The 22,582-nt window shown below is 46.6% G+C and overlaps 1 protein-coding gene across 5 annotated transcripts in view; it reads right to left on the bottom strand.

Annotated features, from left to right (window-relative positions):
• Window positions 1–200: 200 nt before the first annotated feature.
• The window catches only part of BCL11A (BCL11 transcription factor A), a 73,876-nt gene continuing 51,494 nt past the window's right edge, over window positions 201–22,582 (bottom strand). Inside the window, exons 3-4 of one of the 5 annotated variants that reach the window (XM_061461629.1) lie at window positions 8,353–10,232; window positions 201–780 (exon numbers count right to left, since the gene is read on the bottom strand). In XM_061461629.1, the coding sequence (XP_061317613.1) occupies window positions 679–780; window positions 8,353–10,232 (1,982 nt within the window). In that variant the 3' untranslated portion in view covers window positions 201–678. Of the gene's footprint in view, window positions 781–4,501; window positions 10,233–22,582 lie in introns of those variants that run through there. The other 4 variants (XM_061461630.1, XM_061461631.1, XM_061461627.1 and 1 more) reach the window with 4 other exon arrangements.

The raw sequence follows: 22,582 nt of genomic DNA, 5'->3' as shown, positions 1-22,582 counted from the left end.
CCACGACTTGGGGTGACACAGCCCAATGCCTGGTCTAGCTCTGTGGAACACGTCTGCCCACCGGAGCCCCAGACACCAGCCCCAGCTTTCCCTCTGTAAACTCAGCACTTGGTTTTCCGCAGCTGATAACGCAATACAAAGTCATACCAGCCGCCTGGCCCTTGTCAGCATTAAAAATTAAAGACAGAGCAAACAAAACCTAAAGCTCCAACATTTATTATGGCAATTTCCCACCCACCCACAGACCTGCACTGGGGGTTGCTTTATTTTTAATGCATCACATCAGACGTGCCTTCCAAGACACGGCACAGCACGGAGATAACCAAGAGGCCAGGTTGTCCAACGAGAGCAAGACAGTCTTTTCCATGGGGAAAGGAGCTGGTTGAAGCCATCGGTAAGCCCTTGACCTTGGTGGGTGGGTTTGCTTTTTTTTTTTGTTTTGATTTTAGAAAATAACAAAAGAAACAAAGAAATCACCCAAAAAAACCCCAAACCAACCCCAAAGAAGTGTCGTACTCTATTACAAAATATAAATACGATAGTCTTGCAGGCAGGAGGAGCCCGGGGAGCGTTGCCTTCGGACGGGGACTTCCAAGGCTCTCCTGTAGGGATGCGGTGAGCCAGCAGGACAGAGGCCGCCTCCAGATGCTGAGATGCCGCCGGCCGCTCGCCCCAGCTTCACCTCCTTTCAGAACTTAAGTGCTCTTGGAGTTCCATCCGAAAACTGCCAGACGTCCGGGGCTCCCTGGGCGCTGCGCCAGCCGGGGGGGTACGCCGAACCTACAGAGAGCATGGGGACAGAGGAGAGAAAGGTGTGAATGGCCCTCGGTGAGAGGCATTCGCTTATTTTATGTCTTTGGCTTTGGTCTGGTTTGGTTGTTTAACGACTAGGACACCCAGCTGTGGCAAAGGGGCACGGCAGGATGGAGCCCTTCCTCCTCTCAGGCCACACTCTCGCATCCAGCATTGCTTGGCACCATGCAGGAACCACAGGGATCACTCAGGGAGAAAAGCCTCTGGGCTCTACTGAGATACCTGGGATGTGCCTGGAGCTCTGCTTGGGCAAGGACTGAGCCAGCCTGTCTGCGAACTGCCTCCTATTCTTTCCCAAAGCCTCCAGGGTTTCCCACAACACCCACAGTCCATCCAGGTGCCAAAGACCCTCTTAAAGCCATCGGTACTGTTAACACACTACGCGGCAGGTGGTTCATGGGGGACCTTCCCCAGCTCTCTACATGTTGGATACTGCACAACATGTAAAGCCATGTGCACGCTACAGCTGCAAAGCTCAAGCTGCCAAGTCCCAACCTGCACCCAGCAAAGCGTGCAGGCAACTCCAGCAGCATGGAATGGGGTGCTGGGACAGCAAATGTCCCCAACTCTATGCACATGGAGAATGAGAGCCTCTGCAAGTCCCTGCTCGAAGCCCATCACCAAGCACTGCACTACCCCAAACAGCAGGCTAAAGGGCTCCAGCAGAGGTGGCGAGGCCAGCACATCATCAGCACACCCTCAAAATCCACCTCTGCATCCTGACCAGGGAATAAGCTTGTATGGGAATTGGTTCATTAACACTAGAGTGGTTGAGGGGCTACAAGTGAGACTTGCAGTAAGATTATTAAGACTAAACAAGCAGCTCCTAGGCCAAATCTTCACCGGGTGTAAACTGGAGTGAGCGTCTCCTCCAAAATCAATAGCACGTGCCCAATTCCCACCCCAGGGAGGGTTTGCTGCTGATGATGCCTGCTCCCAACACGTTTCACGCTGACATAAAAGCTGGATGAGACTTGCAAGGGAGCCAAGAGCACCAGGGCCACCCCGGCCACAAGCAGTACCAGCACAACACCACTGCAAACCATACATCCCATCAAGGGGCATGAAACCCAGGGGGACCCTGAGCCTCCTGCCCCATGCCTGGATCCCTGTAGCCTATTGAAACCAGCAGCTGAGGAGCAGCAGCTCTCCAGTGGCTGGCAAAGAGCCCTCCAGGCAGTATCACTCTCCTGATCAATACTACAGTTTGCCCATGCATCCGCCAAAAGTGGGTTTCAACCTTGATAGGAGAGGGAAAAGAGAGGGAGGGAGCTAAAAGAGCAGCTGGTATCTCTTTTCTCTTTTGTACAACCTCTGCACTTAGATAAACCCCGAAACTGTATCTCATCAGATACGCCAAAGCCTCCTGAAAGTCAAGCAAAGACATGGTATCACTTATTCCTGTATTTATCTCAGCCCTTGGAACCATAATAAATACAAAACATCTGTAGTCTAAATTCTGGATACTGGTTCAGCGCCTTCATTACATTAATCATTCGATTTGGAGGCGATTAAATACGAACAGCAAAGGGGGGCTGTGCCATAACAACACATTCCTCCTTGAAAGTGGATGGGGTTGGAGGTTTTAACACTAGAGACACTGCTACCCGAGTACCACTCTCATTTAGAGACATTTTTGTGCACAGAAACAGGAAAGCTTCTAAGTGGGTCATGCCAAAGCAGCTCAAGAGCCCATGATGGGGCTGATGGGGATATACGCCCCAACCCAACAAACCTCAATGGGTTTATCACGCCATTAACTCATCCCCAGTGACAGAAAAACATCATGGTAGTGAACTCTGCTTTGGTGTTGAGGTGACACGCGTGTTCTCATTCACAAGCTATGCTCTCGGTGGCCAGACAATGCTCTGACAACTTCCACATCAGGAGCTGCTTCTCCTGAAGCTCCTCCAAACCACCCCAGCCCCATGCGTGGCTGCAGAGTGACACAGCACCCAGAGGGCTCTTTTAGCTCTCTGAAACCTGTAAATCAAATGCACCACTGCACAATACAGAGAAAGTAATGAATAGGTGTATTCCTTCCTCCTATTAAACCTCATAGCAGCACATGGGGCTCAAATCTGCCTGGAGATGTCTGTATATGTGATGACTTTATATGTGAAACATAGTTGTGGGGTTTTATACTAAAACATAGGATAGAGAAAGGTAGTGGAATGACGACCGCCGTAGGATAGACATGGGATGCAGCACCCACTCCAAAAGACAGCCCAGCTACACTCAACCCCGGGCAGACCAGCCAACAAGAGTACCCTAGACAACATCTCAACCATGGAGTGAACAACCAGCAATAAGAAAGGTTGAAAAGAGAGGGAAAGACCGGATTCTGAACAGACATTTCATGGCATGGGATCAAAAGCTGTGCTGTTAAGGCAGCTGAAAAGCACTTTGCGCGTCCCTGCATACACCAGCACTGTGGGGATGGTCATTGCATCCATCCCCTTCACCTCAAGCCCACCATACTGGGGATCTGCCTCCCCTACGCTGTGCTAGGGGTCCCTCTGGCAGCGCCTGCATCCGCACTGGTCCAGCACAGCATCCGCTGGTACTGGCCTGGTGAAGGGCAGCGCAGTTCAGGGGCACTGCCGGTGTTTTCCCAGCCTGTCTGCATGCTCATCCCACTATTCAGACAATGCAACCTTCATTCCTCATATGTGGGATTAAACCAGAGCTTTTTGCCTTTCTCAAAAAAAGGAATATTTTTTCTTTAGATTATCTATTCCTGTGTTTTTCAAATCCCAAACTTCCCCTTCAAGAAGGCGCTGGGCAAAATACAGGCAACAAACGATGCCATCACGAAGAGACGACAGAACAACTGGAAGGTTTTACAGAAATCAAGAAAAAAAAAGGAAAAAAAAAAGTATTAAATCCATTACACTAGGAACAGCAAGAGACAATATCACAGCAGTACGTGCTTTAATAAAGTAAAGAGATGCTGCAACATGCAGTATTTGTCAAACTGACAACATACACAGACCCCTAAGGGAGGGATGGGGAGACCTGCACTGGAGCCCAGATTTTAGAGACAATGCACATGAAATGTCTCATAAACCTGCGATTCCCACCAAAAGAAAAAAGCCCATGGGAGAAAGGAGGGGAGCTCCCAGCTCCAGCCTCCAGCCAGGAATGGTGTCAGGAGCTTTGGGGTGCGATCCCGGAGCCGCGGTGTGTATCCCCCCCCCCGAGAGAAATCAGCTCCTGCCCAAGCACCCATGTGTGCCGGTGCTGATTTCACCCCACAGCCCCAAAACCTTTAGGTTTGGGGATGGGGGAGTCCCGGGGGGGTGGGTGTAGGGCTACCTTGTGCTCACCTCTTCTGCCAAAGCACTGCCAAAGTGGGGAGGGAAATCCCTGCTGCAGAAGCCAAAGATGCCGCCAGTTATCAGGTGGGGGGGTTCACAACTTAGCCCTCAACTAAGGGAGCCAAAAAAAAACCCCAAAACTACATGTCCAGACTGCGAACGCTTCCCACTGAAAACTAACTTGTTATAGCCCAAAAATCCTCAGCATAAAGTGGGTTTATCTAAGGGCAAGCTGGGCAGCGTGCGCTCCTCGGGGCTCGGAGCGCGCACCCCAAAACACCCCTGCCCGGGGACCTTCTCCTAGAGCCTGCCGCTGGGAGCCACCTACAGCGTGTGTCAAATGAGGACACCAGAAGCTGACAACTGTGTACTTTAAGGTTTTTTTTTTATTTTTTCAATAAAGGGACAAAATGGGTGTATGAACAGGATAATGCAGACAACTGCCAAAAAAACACAGACAGTGGTTTTTCCAATAGAACTTAACAAAGACCAGAAACAAATACAATAAAAAGCCAGGTTGTAATGACCTTTGGTCATCCAAATAATAATAAAAAAAAAAAAACAACAAAAAAATAAGGAAAAAAGAACCAAAAAAAAACCCCAAAATAACCAAATCCCCCCCCTCCAAAAAAAAAGATAACCCCCAAAGAAAAATAAAAGATCAAATTAAGTGCCTCTGTTTTGAACAGAGCACGTAAGCAATAATAAATAGTGACTCCCATAGTAAAAGATAAAATTTCAAGTTACGACAAACAGCTTTCATTACAGGAATAGAAAAGGCCAATAACAAAATATTCTGCATTGCCATTTACAAAAAAGTATTGACTCAAGCGGGCTTTCTCTTTAATATGCTTTGCATATGAAATTCTTTCCAATCTAAATATAAAGCACCATTTAGTTTTTGGCAATGAAAAAAACTGCAAAACGGTTTTTTCTCCTTTTTTTTCTTTTTTTTTTCTTTTTTAAGCTTTTTTTATTCTTTTTTTTTTAAGCTTTTTTTTTTCTTTCTTTCTTTCTTTTTACTGCATATGAAGTTAAGATGCTGGAATGTCGGGTGATAGAAGGAAAGGGACATAAAGCACACTACAGAACAAACCAACGTTATTAGCTTGCAGTACTGCATACAGTATGGCAGCAGGAAAAAAGAATGCAAAAAAGATATGTACACCCCTCTGTGACGGCCAGCAGCGTGACATCTCCACAGCATTCCCCCAAAGAGCCATCATATGGCCTCGGATCTGTACAATGTCACACTTTTCTTCTTTTTTTTTTGTCTTTTTGTCTTTTTTTTTTATCTTTTTTTTTTTTTGAAACATACAAATAATTTGCACTATATTATCCTGCCAAATTAAAAAAATATACTGTGGCAGCCTGTGGTTTTTGTTTTTTTTTCCACTACCAAAAAAGGTACATTGATACCTTTTAAGAGAACAAGCAACAGTTAAAAATACAAGCTTCAATATAAATACTATAGTGCCTACACTAGATGAACATTTAATTCAAATACCATTCTAGAAATACAGAAAAAAGAGACCATAAATGTGTTTTTAGCATAGGAATCAACATGAGTGTGCATTTTCCTATATTTAAGTACTATATAATCTTAAACCTTTCCCCAATGCATGTTTTTCTTTATACAACCTGAAGAGCTGTGTATATCCAAGGCATAGAATTTCCACTACCAAAATGAAGAACAAGTCTTGTACACCACCAAGACGATGAACCCTAAAATACAGTTTCCCCCTAAACATAATGAAGTGTTGTGATTTTTTTCCTTTTTCTCCTTAAAAAAAATTTCTTAACATTTATATTTTAAAAAAGTTTTTTGTGTTTTTTTTCTTTTTGTTTCTTTTTTTTTTGTACAAAAAAAAAAAAAAAATCCTTGCACTGTAGGAGCCAAAGCAATCATTCATTTTATGGGAGTGTAGAGTCTGTTTCCATTCACAGCGCTGTAATGTCGCGTCCGAGAAGATAAGCTCATTAGTCAAGTAAATGGCTGGCAAAGTTTTGTGTTTTTTATGGGTTTTCCTTTCTTTTATGCTCATCAATGAGATCATGTTTGATTTTTTTATTGGGTTTTTTGTGGGGTCTTTTTTTTTTCAGCATTCTTGCAACTTTTCCCTTAAAGTATAGACCTGTAAACTGGGAAAATTGTACAGTGCACTTAATTGTCCTATCTGAGCAGTCTTAATTTTATACTCAACCTCTGTACCTTCGATTAAAGAAAAGATACAGACATCACAGGCAGAGTCAAGTGCTATTTGAACACCAACCGGGGCAGGCGCTAGCTTAAGAATAAAACAAGGAATCCTTTTCCACATCAACACAAATAGCACACAGAATATGGGAAGGAGGGGAGAAAGAAAAAGGACAACTTTTAGGGAGCACAGACAGATAACTGCTACTCTTTTGCTTATTATTTCTCTTTGTTTTAAATTCTCCATTACTTCTTCCAAGCATCACATTAAAGGCAAGTCTTAAAGAGTTCATAGTTAATCATCACTGCGTCGGTATTAGCTTATAACCTGTTCTAGTTTTAAATGGCAAACAGTACCACATTGTGCTAATAAATCACAATATTTTATTTTACTTTTTTTTGCTCCTCTATCTGTTACACTCGGTAAAATATTATTGCCAGTCTTATTTTTATTCTTTATATGGTACACACGAGGTCTTAAAAGTTTATAATTTGATTGTCAGCTTTGACAACCAAGTGGCTCCGGATTTATTTGCTTTTGGTGCCAGAATCAATAAAAGATATTATTAAAAGTAAATATCTTCATCAAACGGATTTCCTTACTTGTGTATTTAATGGCATTGAAGGGCCTCTGCGCGTTTCACATTCTATTTAATCATCGATGGGGAGGGGAAGATAAAAGTTTGGGGCTGGGGGGGGGGGGGGGGGGGAAGGTCCTATATCTTGTTTTAAGCTCTCTCCAGGAGCGAAGAGGGATTTTAGACTGGTACGATCAGTTCTGCTTTAAAAAATAATAATTATTATTATTATAATAATAAAAGGCGGGGGGAGAATGATGATTAACTAGGACTGAGCGGGCCATTTCTTTCTCTTCCTTAAAGTTTTCTCTTTCCTCTTCGTTCTTAAGTAGCCGGCGTTGTAAGAGCCACGAGACGGGGCTCGCACGCTCGGTGGGAGACGAGCTACGCGTGGAGGACGAGTAGAGAGGAGCCATCGGCATCGGCCGCGACAGATCCAAGGCACTCACATTATTTGTATGTGTGTGTGTGTGTGTATTATGTGTGTTTTAAAACCAAACGCTAACAGAAATCTACCTCTTTCTTACTGGTGGCAGTCGGTTACTTTCCAATTCAAGGCCTTTTTCCTTTTGTCTAATGGGTACACTCCAATCGGTGGGCTTATTCCTTTTTTAAGACAGCAAATCTAGCTAACGCAACGCTTCTTCGGTGCTATCGCTCCTGTCCGTAGAGGGTTACCCAAAGCGTGTTTTCCTTCGCACGTCACAAAACAAAACTGTACATGATATGTATTACAGGATGTATGCAGCATGGTCGGTTTTGTTTGCTCTTGGGTTTGGTTTTGTTTTGCTTTTTTTTTTTCCTTTTTTCCTCTTTTTTTTTTTTTTCTCTTTCTTTCTTTCTTTCTTTCTTTCTTTTCCCGAACGGAACTGGAAACAGCGACGTGTTTGCTCAGCAACTAATCAGGGACAATTTAAAAACAGCCATAACATACCATACATGCTGTCTAATCCAAAAAAAATGAAAAGAAGAAGAAGAAAAAAGAAGAAACAAACCAAAACCAAAAAAAAAAAAAAACCCAAAACAAACCAAACCAAAAATAAGAAAATAAAAACAACCCCAACATACACAACATGTAAATTATTGCACAAGAGAAAGGCTCAAAGTTTGCGTCAAATGCAATAGTATTGCCCCGATACAGATCATGCATTCAAACGGTGAGAACAAAAAGAAAATAAACAGGGTGTGCTGGTGACAAGCACTTTCCAAATATCCTTAGCTTTCCATGATTTCCATCACAAGGGACTAGAAAAACCTCTACGGGGATGTGGGGAAGGGATGGGGGTGAATGGGGCGGGGGGGGGTAACGAATATACCTCTATTCAGTTTTTATCTCGTTATTCAAGACTCGATCACTGTGCCATTTTTTCATGTGTTTCTCCAGGGTACTGTACACGCTAAAAGGCATCTTACAAATCTCGCATTTGTAAACGTCCTTTCCCACCTGCCCGTGTGTTTTCATGTGCCGGGTGAGCTTGCTACTCTGGGCGCAGGCGTAGTTGCAAAGCTCACACTTATACGGCCTCTCGCCCGTGTGGCTCCGTCTGTGGACGGTGAGATTACTACAGTTCTTGAAGACCTTCCCACAGTACTCACAAGTGTCGCTGCGTCTGCCCTCTTTTGAGCTGGGCCTCCCAGGGCCCGGGCCACTAATATGGGGGGTGCTCCCTCCGCTTCCCGTGCCGCTGCGGCCTGAGATCCCTCCGTCCAGCTCGCCCGGCGGCGTGGAGAAGCGCAGGCTGCCGTTCTCCGAGGAATGCTCGGAGGAGGAGGCGAAGGGCGATTGTCGGGAGTCGCCGAAGCTGAGGAAGGGGTCTTTCAGCTGCCGGGATGCAGCGTAGCCTGCCAGCCATTGGGAATAAACGTTCTCGGTGTTGGGCATGGCAGCGGCCGGCAGGTCGAACTCCTTCTCCAGCTTGATGCGTTTGGAGAAGGGGCTCAAGGAGCTGGGGCTACCCAGCAGCAGCTTTTTGGACAAGCCTCCCGAGGCGGATTCCCCCGGGGAGCAGCCCCGGCCGTTCACTGCCCCTTCGTCGATGCGGTCGGACTCGCCGGCCACCGAGTCTTCGTCGCAAGTGTCCCTGTGCACCTCGGGCTCGGGGAGGTGGCCCCGCTTGTGTTTCTCCCCCAGGACCTGGTGGAAGGCCTCGCTGAAGTGTTGCATGGAGCTCAAGACCATGCCCTGCATGACGTCCGGCATCGACCGACCCTCCTCGCCGGCCCGAGAGTTGTTCTCGTGGTGGCGGGCTGCCTCCAAGCTCATCCCAAAGCCGTAGTCCGGCCGGTCGCTCTCGTTCAAGTCCTCCTCCTCTTCCTCCTCTTCCTCCTCCTCCTCCTCCTCCTCTTCCTCCTCTTCCTCATCCCCATTCTCAGGGATCATGTTGGGGTCGTTCTCGCTCTTGAACTTGGCCACCACAGACTTGAGGGCGCTGCTGGCGCTGCCGACCAGGTCGCTGGTGCCCGGCTCAGGGGAGCTGGCAGTGGAGAGCCCATCGTCCGACTTCACCGTCATAGGGGATGACTTGTGCATGTGGGTCTTCATGTGGCGCTTCAGCTTGCTGGCCTGCGTGCAGGCATGGTCGCAGAGGTTGCACTTGTAGGGCTTCTCCCCAGTGTGGCTCCGGCGGTGGACCACCAGGTTGCTCTGAAACTTGAAGGTCTTCCCGCAGAACTCGCAGGACTTGGACTTCATGGGCGGCTGGGAAGGAGGAGGAGCAGACTGCAGAGGAGGAAGGGGCGGTGTGGCCAGGAACGGGGGCTTGCTGCCGGGCTGGAAGGGCTGCAGCAACCTTTGCATAGGGCTGGGCCGGCTCGGGGACAAGGGTGGGCTGGAGGTGTTGCCGGCCAGCTCCCGCAGCCTCCGGGAGAAATCCATAGCGGGGGGCTCCATCGCCATGGGGTTCAGTCGCAGCACCCTGTCAAAGGCACTAGGGTGATGGGTGGCCAGAGCCATTTCTTCCGCACCCAGGCGCTCAATGCGATGCGGATCCAAATGGTGCCTCGGGGGAGGGCTAAAGAGGGGCGGTGTGGGTGGGAAGCGCCCTTCTCCCAGCCCCGACGCCTCCCTCGAGACCGAGCCGGGTATTCTGAGCAGGTTAAAAGGGTTATTGTCTGCAATGTGAATCCCGTGGAGAGGTGGCTGGGAAGGGCACTCTGCACCTAGTCCTGTTGGGATACCAACCCGTGGCGTCAGGGGGCTGCCGTGCTCGCTTTCTAGGTAGATCCGTAAGCCGTGCGTGTTCTGTGCGTGCTGCAAGAGGAACCAGGCGCTGTTGAAAGGCTGTTTACAAGTCGTACACGTGTAGCTGCTGGGCTCGTCTTTACCTGCAAAATAACACAACAAGCAGCGTCAATCTTCGGCCATGCACCGGCAGATGAGAGCTGTCTCCCTGCCTAAGCTGCTCTCCTTTGGGATGCTCACCTGGGAGCTGGGGAAGGGACATCCCAGCTTAGGCACAGGAAGGGGATAGGGGGACATGAGGGGTGTGATGGGGAGGGACAAGACCCACCCCACCCCTTCCCACTGTCCCCAGCCCTGGGTTCGGAACTGAACCCCAGAGGGTAACTCCAGCAAAACAAGATATAAATAATATGAGATGGTAAAGTCAATGGATGCCAGAGGCTGCTAATATTTAAACTGAACTAAGATTATTTATCTGTATAAATATGAAATATAAATATAAATTTATATCTGTATAAATATAGATCTTCTAAAAAGCACTCCAGAAAACCACGCACATCAGTTCAAAGCAGCAACGCAAAGGATCCCAACTGCTGGCAAGCTGGGCATCACTGCATCAGCCTCTTGCTTATGAGACTAACGATAAGCACAAAAATGGACAGCATCTCCTGCTTTTTAGCAGAGATTCAACTCCGGGGCAAATAAAGAGAAAAAAAGGGGAAAAAGTTAAATAAAAACATAGCATGGGATGGGGAAAGGGGAAGGCAGAGAGAGCAGCAGCTCTGCCAGGGAAAGAGCTGGAGGGTGGCCAGGCGGCCTGGCCACGCGCCCTGCCGGAGCCACATTATTTCTCTCGCACTGAAAAGAAGCTGAGGATGGTAAATGCCACTTTGGCAAGTAGCGAGCTAACTCTATTTCATGATAATTTATTTTTGGAGATAACACGGACATTATAAAAGAGCAACCAACTAATAAATAACTAAACAAAAAGCCGGCTAATAATGACAGCAGAAAGCAGCCCCTTCTAATATATGGCAAAACAAGGGGGGTAAGTTTTTGAGGGCTGCCCACAAGGAAGGGGTCATGTGAGATATGGCAAAGGTGAGAGTGCTTTTATCGATGACTGTGATTTGGTAAATAATTCACTTCCACCCCCCTATGGATGTTTTGCTAAATGCTGGTAAACTGGAGCTATGAGGATAGAAATTCGTTCCCAGCCCTGTTCAGCAGTTCATGTAGAGCTGCTCTTCAGTGATATTTGGAAAAATAAACATGATCTTGAGGTCTGTTGAGGAATAAACCAGAAGACCTCAAAGAGCATCAGTGCTTGGGGTGATAACTGCCTGCACCACATACTCCTGCCCTGATCCAGCAGTTACATTACGTGTATCTGGCTCCATAGGCACCACTCCTGGGTAAACCCCTTTACGTGCTGGCACTAAGAGGTTTTCCCTATTTGCCTAATATGAAGGAAAGGAAAAGAAAAAGCCAAATGTGAAGATCTGGAAAGAAAACATTGCTTTATCTGCACTCATCTTGTTTCCCATCTCACTTGGGAGGAGAGGAAGAAAAGCTTCCTATGGGCATTTTCATTCTCTAGCGAGCTGAGCAATGAGGTGGGGATACAAGAGGCCCCGTCACAGCTTTCCTCCCTGCCTCCCAGCCCTGTGGTTACTCTACGTCTGGCCTGAGAAGCTGAATCAGGCGAGTAAAAAGAGACTAAATCATCTACAGCAGGCATTTAACACTTTAATCACTTGAAAAGCCCTTGGAATAATATTTAGCGTTTCATCCTGAAAGCAGCGTCGGAATAAAATGCACTGCGGTGTTTAGCATGTGCCAGGCGCATGAGTGCAGATAAATACTTAAATCTGCTGAAATGAGAGGGAAATTCAATTGGACTTTCACATTCCTATGCTCATTTGTGAGCTCGGGGGAAAAAAAGAATCTTCAATGGGGAAATTTCATCTTGCTTCACCATAATGAAGTGGAAGTTTTTAACACCACGGTGGGAGCTAACAATGTAACGCTGCCTCGCCTCTCTACCTTATAGATCAGGTCAGAGAAAATAGCATTTTATCTTCTAATGAGGACACAACATCAAGCGTTCACTACCACATTTTAGTATTCCCATCAACTAGATATTCTAGATCATAAGGGCAGCTCGTGTAATCATAATGTCAATGAGAAGGGCTGTTACGACTGAGACTAAAGATTACATGGAAAAAGCTGCTTTGAAACTGGTAATTATTACCAGTCCACTAATAGCAAATGATGCATTACAGTTTCACCGTATAATCTGTATTTCACTCAGCTCCTGCCAGTACGGCCTTATTATATTACAGCACTCACAAATTCTAAATTCCTAAACTACAGTCATCAATAAATGTGTTACTCGCCATAATTTGCGAAATTACTTTGTTCATAACATCTTCGACTGTTACAAAGACTGGAATTGATTTCCTGCATGGCAAAATTAGGGCTACATTGATTTAGTGGAGTGTAAAATGTAATATTATTCTTCATGTGCTTGCCTGAAAAACAAGTTTTCAATTCACCATCCGCGTTTGGTAATCAAGAGAATAATTTAAATTCAAAATCATGTTTATGTACAAAACTTCCCCTATAAACAACCCAACATCTCCAAGGGAGCAACGTGAAACCAGGCAATAAAATCAAAGCAGCGAAACAGTTAAAATCCAGCAGCCATTTGCCTCCACCTCCTGCTTTGAAGAGACACGATTTCTAATTTGTCTATTAGTGCTTGATTAATTATGAAGGCTATTGACTGACCATATCACCACCTAGAGATACGTTCCAGTCTGATGCAGCCTTGCCAAACTGCAAGAATTATGGCACTAATCCATGCGTTGCCCGCCAGCAATGAGACAGGTCCTTAGGCCGCTGCAGCAACCCCTGGTTTTGGAAGGGAACTCGCCTTTTCCTTCCTCCCATCCCACCAATATGGTTTATGGTGCAGCGTTTGGGTCCCCCCAGAAGCCAGGCAGGATCATAGGACCCGAAGGCTGTGGGTGCACTGATGTCTCCAAGCTATGGGTCTTTACATCCACATGCATTTCCCAGCTAAAGCATCTGTGCAAGACCACAGGCACAACAGGGAGATGCAGTAGGTGGTGCTGGTCAAGGACAGAGCTGGAGAAGGTTCCATGGGCCTCTGTACCGCATTGTCCACTGGGGCAACGTGATGGGATGTGTTATCCAAAGCAACACTGTGATGCCATCGGGACTTTCAGCTGATTTCCAAGAGGACAGCAGGAATGCTGAACCAGCCCTCCTTGGCCACCAGCAGTGGGGCTGGAGCTCACATCCTCAACTGCTTTGCATCAAGGAATTTAAGGTCAAAAGGGATCACCAGCTCTCATTCTCTAACCTTTCCTGCAATACAAGTTCCTCAGTTGTCCTAAGCCACGGCCAACAAGATATCTTTGGGTAAAGCATGACCTCCTCCAGCCGGCAAATTGTCTTTAGGGCAATGCTTGAAATCCCAGTGAAAACCATTCAAACCAGCTCAGAAGACAAGGACAGGATCCACTGCTTGTCCTACAGTTCACCCTCACAGCTAACCACACTCAAGACAGGTACCTGGGTACCTGAATTCCTCTGGCTCCAACCTCTACCCATTCTCCTTTTCTATTGAGGGCTTTTTTGGGGGTTGATACACTGAAAAGCCCTCTGGTACACAATGCGGCCTTCCCTCTGCACACCAAGAATATTTGTGCACCCAGAAATCAAGGCACGCTTCTAAATACAGTCATTTTTACAACCGAAAGCCACCCCTCCGTCCTCCTTCACTACTCAAGCCTTTCTCACCCCAGCATCATGCTGGGAAGGGGTTGGTTTTCCTTGAAGCCTCCATCACCTCCATCAGAGCTGCTGCCTTCTGGGGTACCGCACCTCAGCTCTGTAAACACGGCCCCAATTCCATTCTTCTGTCCAAGGACCAGAGCAGGCTGTACCCAACCATGCTCTTAACCATCTCTGAATCACCCACCCTAGCGATACCGCCCAGTGCTCGGTCTTCCTACACACAATGTCACACAGCGCCGCGTCCAACGCCTTGCACAGTCTATTTCATCTACATTTATCAACCAAAGTTGTCATCTGGAAGAATGAAATCAGGTTTATTTGACAAGATCTATATTCCATAAATCTAAGTTGAGTGGCATGAATTATATTTCTATCCTTTAATTCTTTATCAATTCCATCTTATATAGGCTCTTCAATTATTCTTCCCAGTAGAGATAAGCAAAGTGTTGCCAACTCTCCCCCGCTTACCCCGATGAGCTCTTGACAGCATTTTCCCAGTCCATGAGCTTTACTAAAAACCAGCATTCACATACCAATTCTTCAGGGATTTCTGGGTGCAAGTTGTCAGGGCTTTTTCATTTAAAAATATTTATTTCCATTGCACCTTGTATAACATCATCCTTGGCAACTCATCACAGAATCAGCTGGGTCGGAAAAGAACTTTAAGATCATCATAAGCTAGAAAAAGCTTCATCGGCCACCTATGATACAAAAACATAACACTGCTGCTTTCCAAGTCTACAGCAGAAATACTCATTGCAAACTTCTACCTTATTGCTTCTTCCATGTGTCACTTCAAGGGTTTCTCTTTCCTTCAGGACCCTGAGAAGCTCTCCTCTTCTCCCCATCAGTGCTGGGTAAGAGTTTTCCTTGTCCTCTCCTGGCCAGTTCTCTACCCGCGATGATTTCTCACTGCCATTGATTGCTATCTCTTTCCCATTTTTTAATTGTCATCTATTGATTTTTTTAATATCTAATTGCTGTTCTCATCTCACCACTGGAGCGGGTGAAGTAGGTTTTGGATTTGGGCCAGAGTTGCCCTCTCCTTCCTGGACAGCTCATCATCTCTTTACAAATAGCTTCCAATTACCATTCACATTTTTGTGTCTACATTTTTCCTCCCAGTCAATTTTACTGCTCATTTGCTTCATATTTGGGAAATTACCCCTATAGGAGAATTACACGGGGATACCATGTACCAAATACAAACATGGGGCCAATATGAAACCTGACCAGTCTCATGCAGTGAAGCCTCACCCACCATTACGTATTTATTCCTTTCCTACACCCCAGCCAGCAAAGGACTAATGACAGGGCACAGTATTTCACCATAACACAAATGTTTAGTGTCTCTGAAGTCATCGGCTCCTGCCTAAAAAATATAAGCAGGAGAAGAGCTCTTACGCCCCAAAAAGAAGTGATTTAACCAGTGACACATGAGTGACAGATTTAGCTTTTGATCTGAAAAATGTTAACAAATGAGTGGGACGGATATTGGCATTTGAGTCCCTTTAAGGGCAGTTGGCACAATTAGTCAGTAAAATACAAAGAGATGGCTGCTCTCAGCATTAAGGGGCTTTTCTGATATTTAAATAAACCCTGGCTCTTCTTTACTGTGCTCACAGATACACCCAGCACGCTAAAAGTCCAAGTCGATGCAAGCCAACATCTCCAGGCACAATATAGCTGGCTTTGAGCAAGACCCACAGCCGTGTCCACAGCCACCAGCAGCAAAGCCAGACAAGATGCTGGGGAGGAGACCAGCTGGGAGGAGAAGCTGTCAGCTAGATGCCACTGCTGGGAGGGGGAAAGTGAAAGAATCACAAAAGGATTTCTGGAGCTAGGCATGCAAGTTCAGGCACTGCCAAGTGAGTAATGGAATAATCTGCATGCGGGTGCCAATGTGCTTTGGAAGAGCTTCCTTCGTTTCTCAAAAGTCAGGGCTGGATACAGGAAAGCTGCTCACTGGACACACCAGCACTTGACAGAACAATGCTCGAAACACCACATGCAGCATCCTCTCAGTGCCCCTGTCCGAAACAGTCAGCAAGATGTTGTTTGAGAAGGACCATCAGCTTATAGAGCAAGATGTTAATGTAATGAGTATTGTAGCACAGGGCATCGTACGGGCTGCATACAAACACACACTATTAGAGACACCCCAGTTTTCCCAGTGTTTTCCTAAACAAAACAGCGGCGTAAACACTGGCTGCCTCCATGCCAATGGAATTTCCAAGGATTTTATTCACAGCTGCAGATTTACTCCCTCGGAGAAATCCCTGTGCCAGAGAAATCTCCAAGCAGACCAGGATGTGGCCCTCACTGCCCTAATGGTCCAGCCCTTGTTCTCAGCAGCATCCCTCCACAAGCCAGCACCACCAGCCTTGGTGGCTTAGCTCCTGCTTTCTCCACCTTCCCAAAAATCCCAAATGTGTAAGCAAAGCCAAGGTGTCTTTACTGGGCTACCTGCACCTACAGGGAACATTCACACCTTCTGCTATCAAACACCAAAGAACAGAAGTTAAGAGAGACTCAAACAGCAACCTGCAGTAAGCATCCCCCCCTCTCTTCTGCTCATCACCAAACAATTATCAGAAGAACACCCTGAGCCAAATGCAGGAACTTCTTTACTCAGCTTTAATATCAACTGCTTGATTTTTGGACTGATAAATTTGGAGTTGATATGATATCTAAGGGGGGGGCAAGAAAAAAAAATGTAGTTAATTGTTACCACTTGTACTTGATTCAGTTCTTCTCCATCTGGCTTGTCAAATCTCTGTCTTTTTTCCCTTCCTCTCTCTTTTGGAAATCTGTACTGTTTGAAATTCTTCTCAACTGAAAACTAGAGAACTGAAACAGTTGGGACACAGGAAGCATCACAAGGCCAGGAGATAAGTGGGTCCACTCCACGCCTGCAGCAGCCCACTTCTCCCTTGGTAAGAAATAGCTGCTTTGTCGTGACTCACCTTTTCCTGGTAGTCGGCAGCATCAGTTTAGACAGGAAACTGTAACTGTCCAAACATATTTTCTCCTTCTTGCACTAATTCTTCCTCCTGATTCTCCAGATTGCAAAAGGCACGTACGTTGTTAACCTGGTCCATCATTAACCGTTTGTAAGTAGCTGTTAGCATCAGCACTGTCACTGCTGTTGTCATAATTATTACAATACTAATAAATGACAGCAGTAGCTGCATTTCCGTACAACAGGGTACTTTCCCTCTAATCTTTTCTCTTTATCATTAGATGAATCAGATTCAGAAACACTGAAAAAGGAAAATGTCCCCAAAACTCTCTAGGAAGTGACGCAGCATTGCTTGTGAAACGAGAAGCACCACTGATGTTGTGCATCTGAAAAACGAAATGCTGCAAATCAAGTCCTTGCTGTTTATGAACAGGCCTAATGGTGGATCCTGGGACTGGCTTAGGTGTGAAAATGTCTAAAACCTAGAAGATGTTTTGCCTTGTGGGACCCTCAGCACCCCATTCACCACCTTTACAAGCCTTTCCTTATCTATTTTTACCAATAAGACTCACTGATATCCCTGAAAACAATTACTCTTCCAGCAAATTCAACCCCCCTGAAATGTTAGTAAAACTGGCATAATATTTCCTAAACCAAGTATCAATATTGCTGTTTTTCATTACACCTCCCTTTAAAAGCCCCTCGTTTAAAGAAGAACCAGGCCAAAATGCCACCACGGACCAAACTTCAAGGAGAAACCCAAGCAACAGCAATAATAAAAACAACAGCACAGCTGGCACTGCATTGCCATTCAGATTTAGACTGGAATTAGGAACTCCAGGAATTCACCTTTTTCTCTCCCAAAGCCAAATTTTTATTGATTTCAGCAACCCAACCTAGTGCAAGGTGCCCCTGCCCGTGGCAGGGGGTTGGAACTGGATGAGCATTAAGGTCCCTTCCAACCCAAACAAGTCTAATGATTCTACACAACAGCAGGATTTTGGGACTGAGGAAGGAGTGAGTGGGAAAAGATGGAAACAGGGAGGCCAGCTCCTTCCTGCAGAAGAGCAACATGGAGCATCCCTTGGTGTGGGGTGCAGTCAGGAGCAGGAAAGGCTCCATCCACAGCCCAACAGCCGGGCTCCCCTGGAGCACATCTGGCCCTTGCAGAAGTCTTCATCCATGACCAGTCTGGTTGATAACCTCACCATATTTTGTGTATTTACCCATTCAGAACCAACCCCATCTCACCCAATTCCCCCCACCGAAAGAATATCTCATTACGCAGAGCAACAAACTGGATGGTTTGCTGGACCTCGGCATGGAGGTGCAGGATGCTTGGGTCCTGCTGGAGCACCCCAACACTGCCAGGAGTACGAGCCCGACCTCAACGTCTGTCACCCTTTTGGAAGGCGATTATGATTTGGCCACCAAGAAAACTTGCTTTGAGCTCCAACTTGGCAAGTGAGGGATGAGGCTGCGACTGATTCTGTGCTTTTTTAAAACTTCAGGGGGGTGGAAATCTGTCGTGTCTTGATTAGTGAGGAACAGAAGAAAACTACAGTCGGAAAACAACGCTGTGACTGGAATTCAGCTTGGAAGGGAAGAAACCCCTCAAGCAAAGAAGACCTGATCACACTCATGTATGCTATACCCTAATGCCCAGGGATGGCAAATAGAGGTGATGCAGACTGCAGCATCACATGGGTGGTAGTTCAGTAACTTCCAACACTGGCAGCGGGACCTAAAGGGTGAAATACATGTTGTTGTCAGCCTCACAGGAGGAACTCCCCACTGATACCATCTCGTTCCTCTAAAAATATCATTAGCGAAGTAGCCAACATCCCAGACACGCAGTGACGAATGTAAATGAATGGACTCCAACAGGAGTGACATTGCTGGGATGAGACCTCCTAAATCACCTCCTCTGGACCTACCTGGGTGTCCCCTGCTGGAAGGTTCACCTGGACTGCAACCCACCAAGGACCAAACCTCATCTAAGCCCTGCCCCAAATAAAGCATCAAAGCCCTTTCAAGCCTAACTTAACTACCCAGCAAAGCACAGTCCATAATAGTCCAAATGCTCCAACAGTCCATAATCACACATTCACCTAGTGGTTGTTGGGGACAATCAAGACAAGAATTCACTTTTTAAATGCAATGTTGTAATTATACAGCTACAAAGAGCTTTCAAATTACCTTACTCACCCTCGTACACCTATGAGAGGAATTGTTTCCTTTCCTACTGTGTTATTCCTGGCCAGCAGCACCTTAAGAAAAGGCAGAGTGCACTTCAAAAACCTTCTTGCAACGGAAGAAAGGAGATGCCCTAATGACATCTCAGGCCATCCCTGCTGGCGTGGGGTGTGATGTGACACAAGACCCCAGAGCCCTGGCAGAGGCCATCCATGGGATTTGTATCTGCATCCCAGCTCCGGCATTGCTCAGCCTCGAAGCCAGAGTGTGTGTTGTGGACACTGCTCTGTGATGCACAGATATATCCCTACATACAGAGACTCTCAGATGCAAAGCCAGGATGCTCCTTTCCTGGGAAGAGCCACTACTGTTTGGAGACCTTATTAGCGCTGTGGGACCTCTCTGGAGGATGTGGCAGCTCTACCGCATGGGGCTTGCCTGGAGAGACTGAAGCAACACTGACATTTTGAGAGGGCTGTGAGCCTTCTCCTAGCGAGAAATCAGGGGCTGGCACCTTCCCACCACGGCTCACCAGCAGGCACAAGGCAGCCCTGGCACCGCTGGGCCATCAAGTCTCCTCATCACCTATGGCTTTATTTTGCTGCTTTTTGCACATTAGCATCTCTATTTGATGTGCCCGGCTCTGTAAAGCACATACGTTCAAATCATGGCCTTGCAGAGATGTGGTGGTCCCTGACAGTCCGTCCTTGGCCCTGCTCAACTGCCAGGTCCCTTCTCCATCCCACAGCACCCCTTCTCCCACTAGTGCCTTGGGCAGGGTGCCAGTGAAACCAAAACCCTCCAGCTCTCAGGCAAGCGATGGGCTTGGGAACACACACAAAGAGGGACTCTCCTTAAAAGCCTTATTCCACCTTTTCCTTCCCCAAATGGATCCTCTCCACTCTCCTCTTTCCCAGCCTTCCCCTTTGGCCTGCTTTCCTCTCCCTTTCAAATTAATGGTATTTAGCCAGCAGCAAACCATCCTGACAAAGTGGGTCAGGGGACCCATAGGTCCCCCCAAATGACACCTCTATTTGCAAATCATCTGCCATGAAGGCAAAGGTTTATTCTGTCCCTGAGCAAGTTCAATGTCACCATGGAGTTGCAAGCACAGCAAGTGCTGAACCAGATCCTACAAGGTTTCGTTTCATAACTTGCACAAGCAAGTATTAGTCGAATCAATAATATATATTTTTCCCCATCCCTGCTTTGCAAATGGGACCAAAAGGTATCATAAAGTTGTCCAGTCTCCTCTGGATTATTCTGTCTCCTCTCCATCGCTGAGATATCCTTGAAGTTGAAAATGATATAATACTCTGAATATCTGGAGTTTGGAGGTTGTTAAGACTTGCAAGAATTGCTACAGCTTTATTGCATTCCCGGGGCACAGAGAGTATTTACCATACATACATCAAGTCAAGCAATGCAAAAAGGGCACATGAAAACTTGGTGCTTTGAGCTCAGGAGTTTAAATTCCCAGAAAGGCAGAGAAAAAGTGGATTTTCTTATTTATAGATTTGCAGATGAAATCCAACAAAACCAGCACTCCCCCCCACCCTCAAAAAAAAACAACCCTCCTTTATGTCAGTAAGGCTGATTCAATTTCCAGGCTTGCAAGGTCTCCTCTCGCCCGAGTATTACCCGACCCCAATAACACGCACTGTTCCAAGGTTAAGATCTGCTTCCTTACAATAATGCAGAAAGCTGTTGTTTCAGTTGCCGCTGCAGAATTCAGCTTTGAAGGACAGGTTAGTACCACACTACATTTAACTGGATTCAGTTCATCTGATTATACAGTGCCTTGCTTTCTGGAATATGTAATCATCTCTTTCTGATGACATTTTAAATATCCAACTAGACAAATAATTGCGGCAATAATTGATAGCTGAGTCAAGCTGGAAGATTATTGATTGGCACAGGACCCGCTGAAACAAATGTTCATCTTTCAAACATTACAGTGAGGATGCTTAAATCTAACTTTTGCTGATAAATGATAAAAATCTGATTTACTGATAAAACCCCAGGAATAGAATATGTACTTCAGGATTTGATTACCTTGTGGAATTTTTCCGGAGAAAAAATTAGGCGGTGGGATTTATATTCTATTTCACGTGAATAATTGCCCAAGATACGGGTAAGCCATTGAACATAAACACACACGGAGAAGTCTGAAAGAGTTGCTGATTAACTCCCTACCTTCCTGAACGGAATTCATCTGTTCCTAAGCACTGCTTAGGTGGGAGTTTATCCTGCTGCCTTCCCAAGGATGCCTTGCGTGGGTCTCATTACGGGAAAGATTCCCCCCGTGGTTTTCCCAGCAGCTCGAAGCCCTTGGTTTAAATGTGCATATTCTTACTCCGCTGTGAATGCAGCCAAAATGAGGGTTTGATCTCATTTACCCTGGTGTAAATGAGCCCGAATCTGCGGCACTGCATAAAATCAACAGGGGAGGAGGTCAAGATCAGGTGCATTTGCAAACTGCGTTCTCTATCTTAAAGGGAGGGGGTTGAAAGCTGAAACGAAACCACTTTTCAGCTCTTATTACGCTGTTTAAGCATGGGTTTCCTTCTAATTATGGAATTCCGGGCCCCGCAGCACTGCCTATCCACATCAGGGGCAGAGAAAAGGGGCATTTCTGAAACTTGCTGATTAGAAAGCAGAACGAGCGGCTGCGGTAAGAGGACCGCGTGCAGGGGGAAGGCAAGCGATGATCTGCCTAGTTAGGGCAGAGGAGCCATCGCAAGGCAGAAGCCTGAAATTAAGGAAGAGCGCCAGAATATTTGAGCAGGGAACAAAGAGCATAAATCCCAGTGTAAGAGATGAAAAATGCACTGAAACGTTTTGAAACGGAGCCATTAGGAGCTGATTGAGTCTCAGAGCTCCTGTTAAAAAATCAGCCGCTTGTTAGATGCGGCGATCAGCTGAGCCCTGGCACTTGAGGCGTACGAGGGGGCTTGTCGAGCGGCTTCGCTCCGGCTTGGAGATCCTCAGTTAATTAGGAAGCCCTCAGATTCCCTGCAAATGCAAGTCGCCATCGACAGCTCCTGCTTTTGATGCTTTCCGGGTGACAGTAGCCAGACCGACCTTCCCGAGGCTGCCCGGACCGTGCCGGGGAATTCATCACTGCCACCAGTGCCGGCGGGAAGTTACGAGTGGCTCCAAGATGCTGTTTCCTCCTCCAAAACGAACCCTGATGAAATCTGCATTTGCTCAACGCTATAAATAGCTCCAACTTCGAGTTATTATTATTTTTTCCCCCTGCCGAGTGGATGTCGCAGCCAGACCAGGACTTTGGGGTGGGAATTCATCGGAGGCGGTGCCAGCAAAGGCTGGGAGAAGAGGAATGCTTCACAGAGGACAATCTGCTCGCATTGAACCCACATCCACAACACCAGGAGAGAAACCTCCCCTTGAGATGTTCATTTCCTCAATACCTACAGCAGGTAGTGGTGCCTGCAGGGGATGGAGCCCCTGTTTGGGTGACATCACTCCCCAAGCACTCATTAC

Source organism: Pezoporus flaviventris, unplaced genomic scaffold (genome assembly GCF_033815535.1).
Source record: "Pezoporus flaviventris isolate CSIRO_AGI_PZ_B2104156 unplaced genomic scaffold, CSIRO_AGI_Pfla_v1 ptg000031l, whole genome shotgun sequence".
In the NCBI taxonomy this organism is placed as follows: Eukaryota; Metazoa; Chordata; class Aves; order Psittaciformes; family Psittacidae; genus Pezoporus; species Pezoporus flaviventris.
The sequence above is the reverse complement of the archived record's forward strand: the minus strand, read 5'-3'. Positions and strand labels throughout refer to the sequence as shown.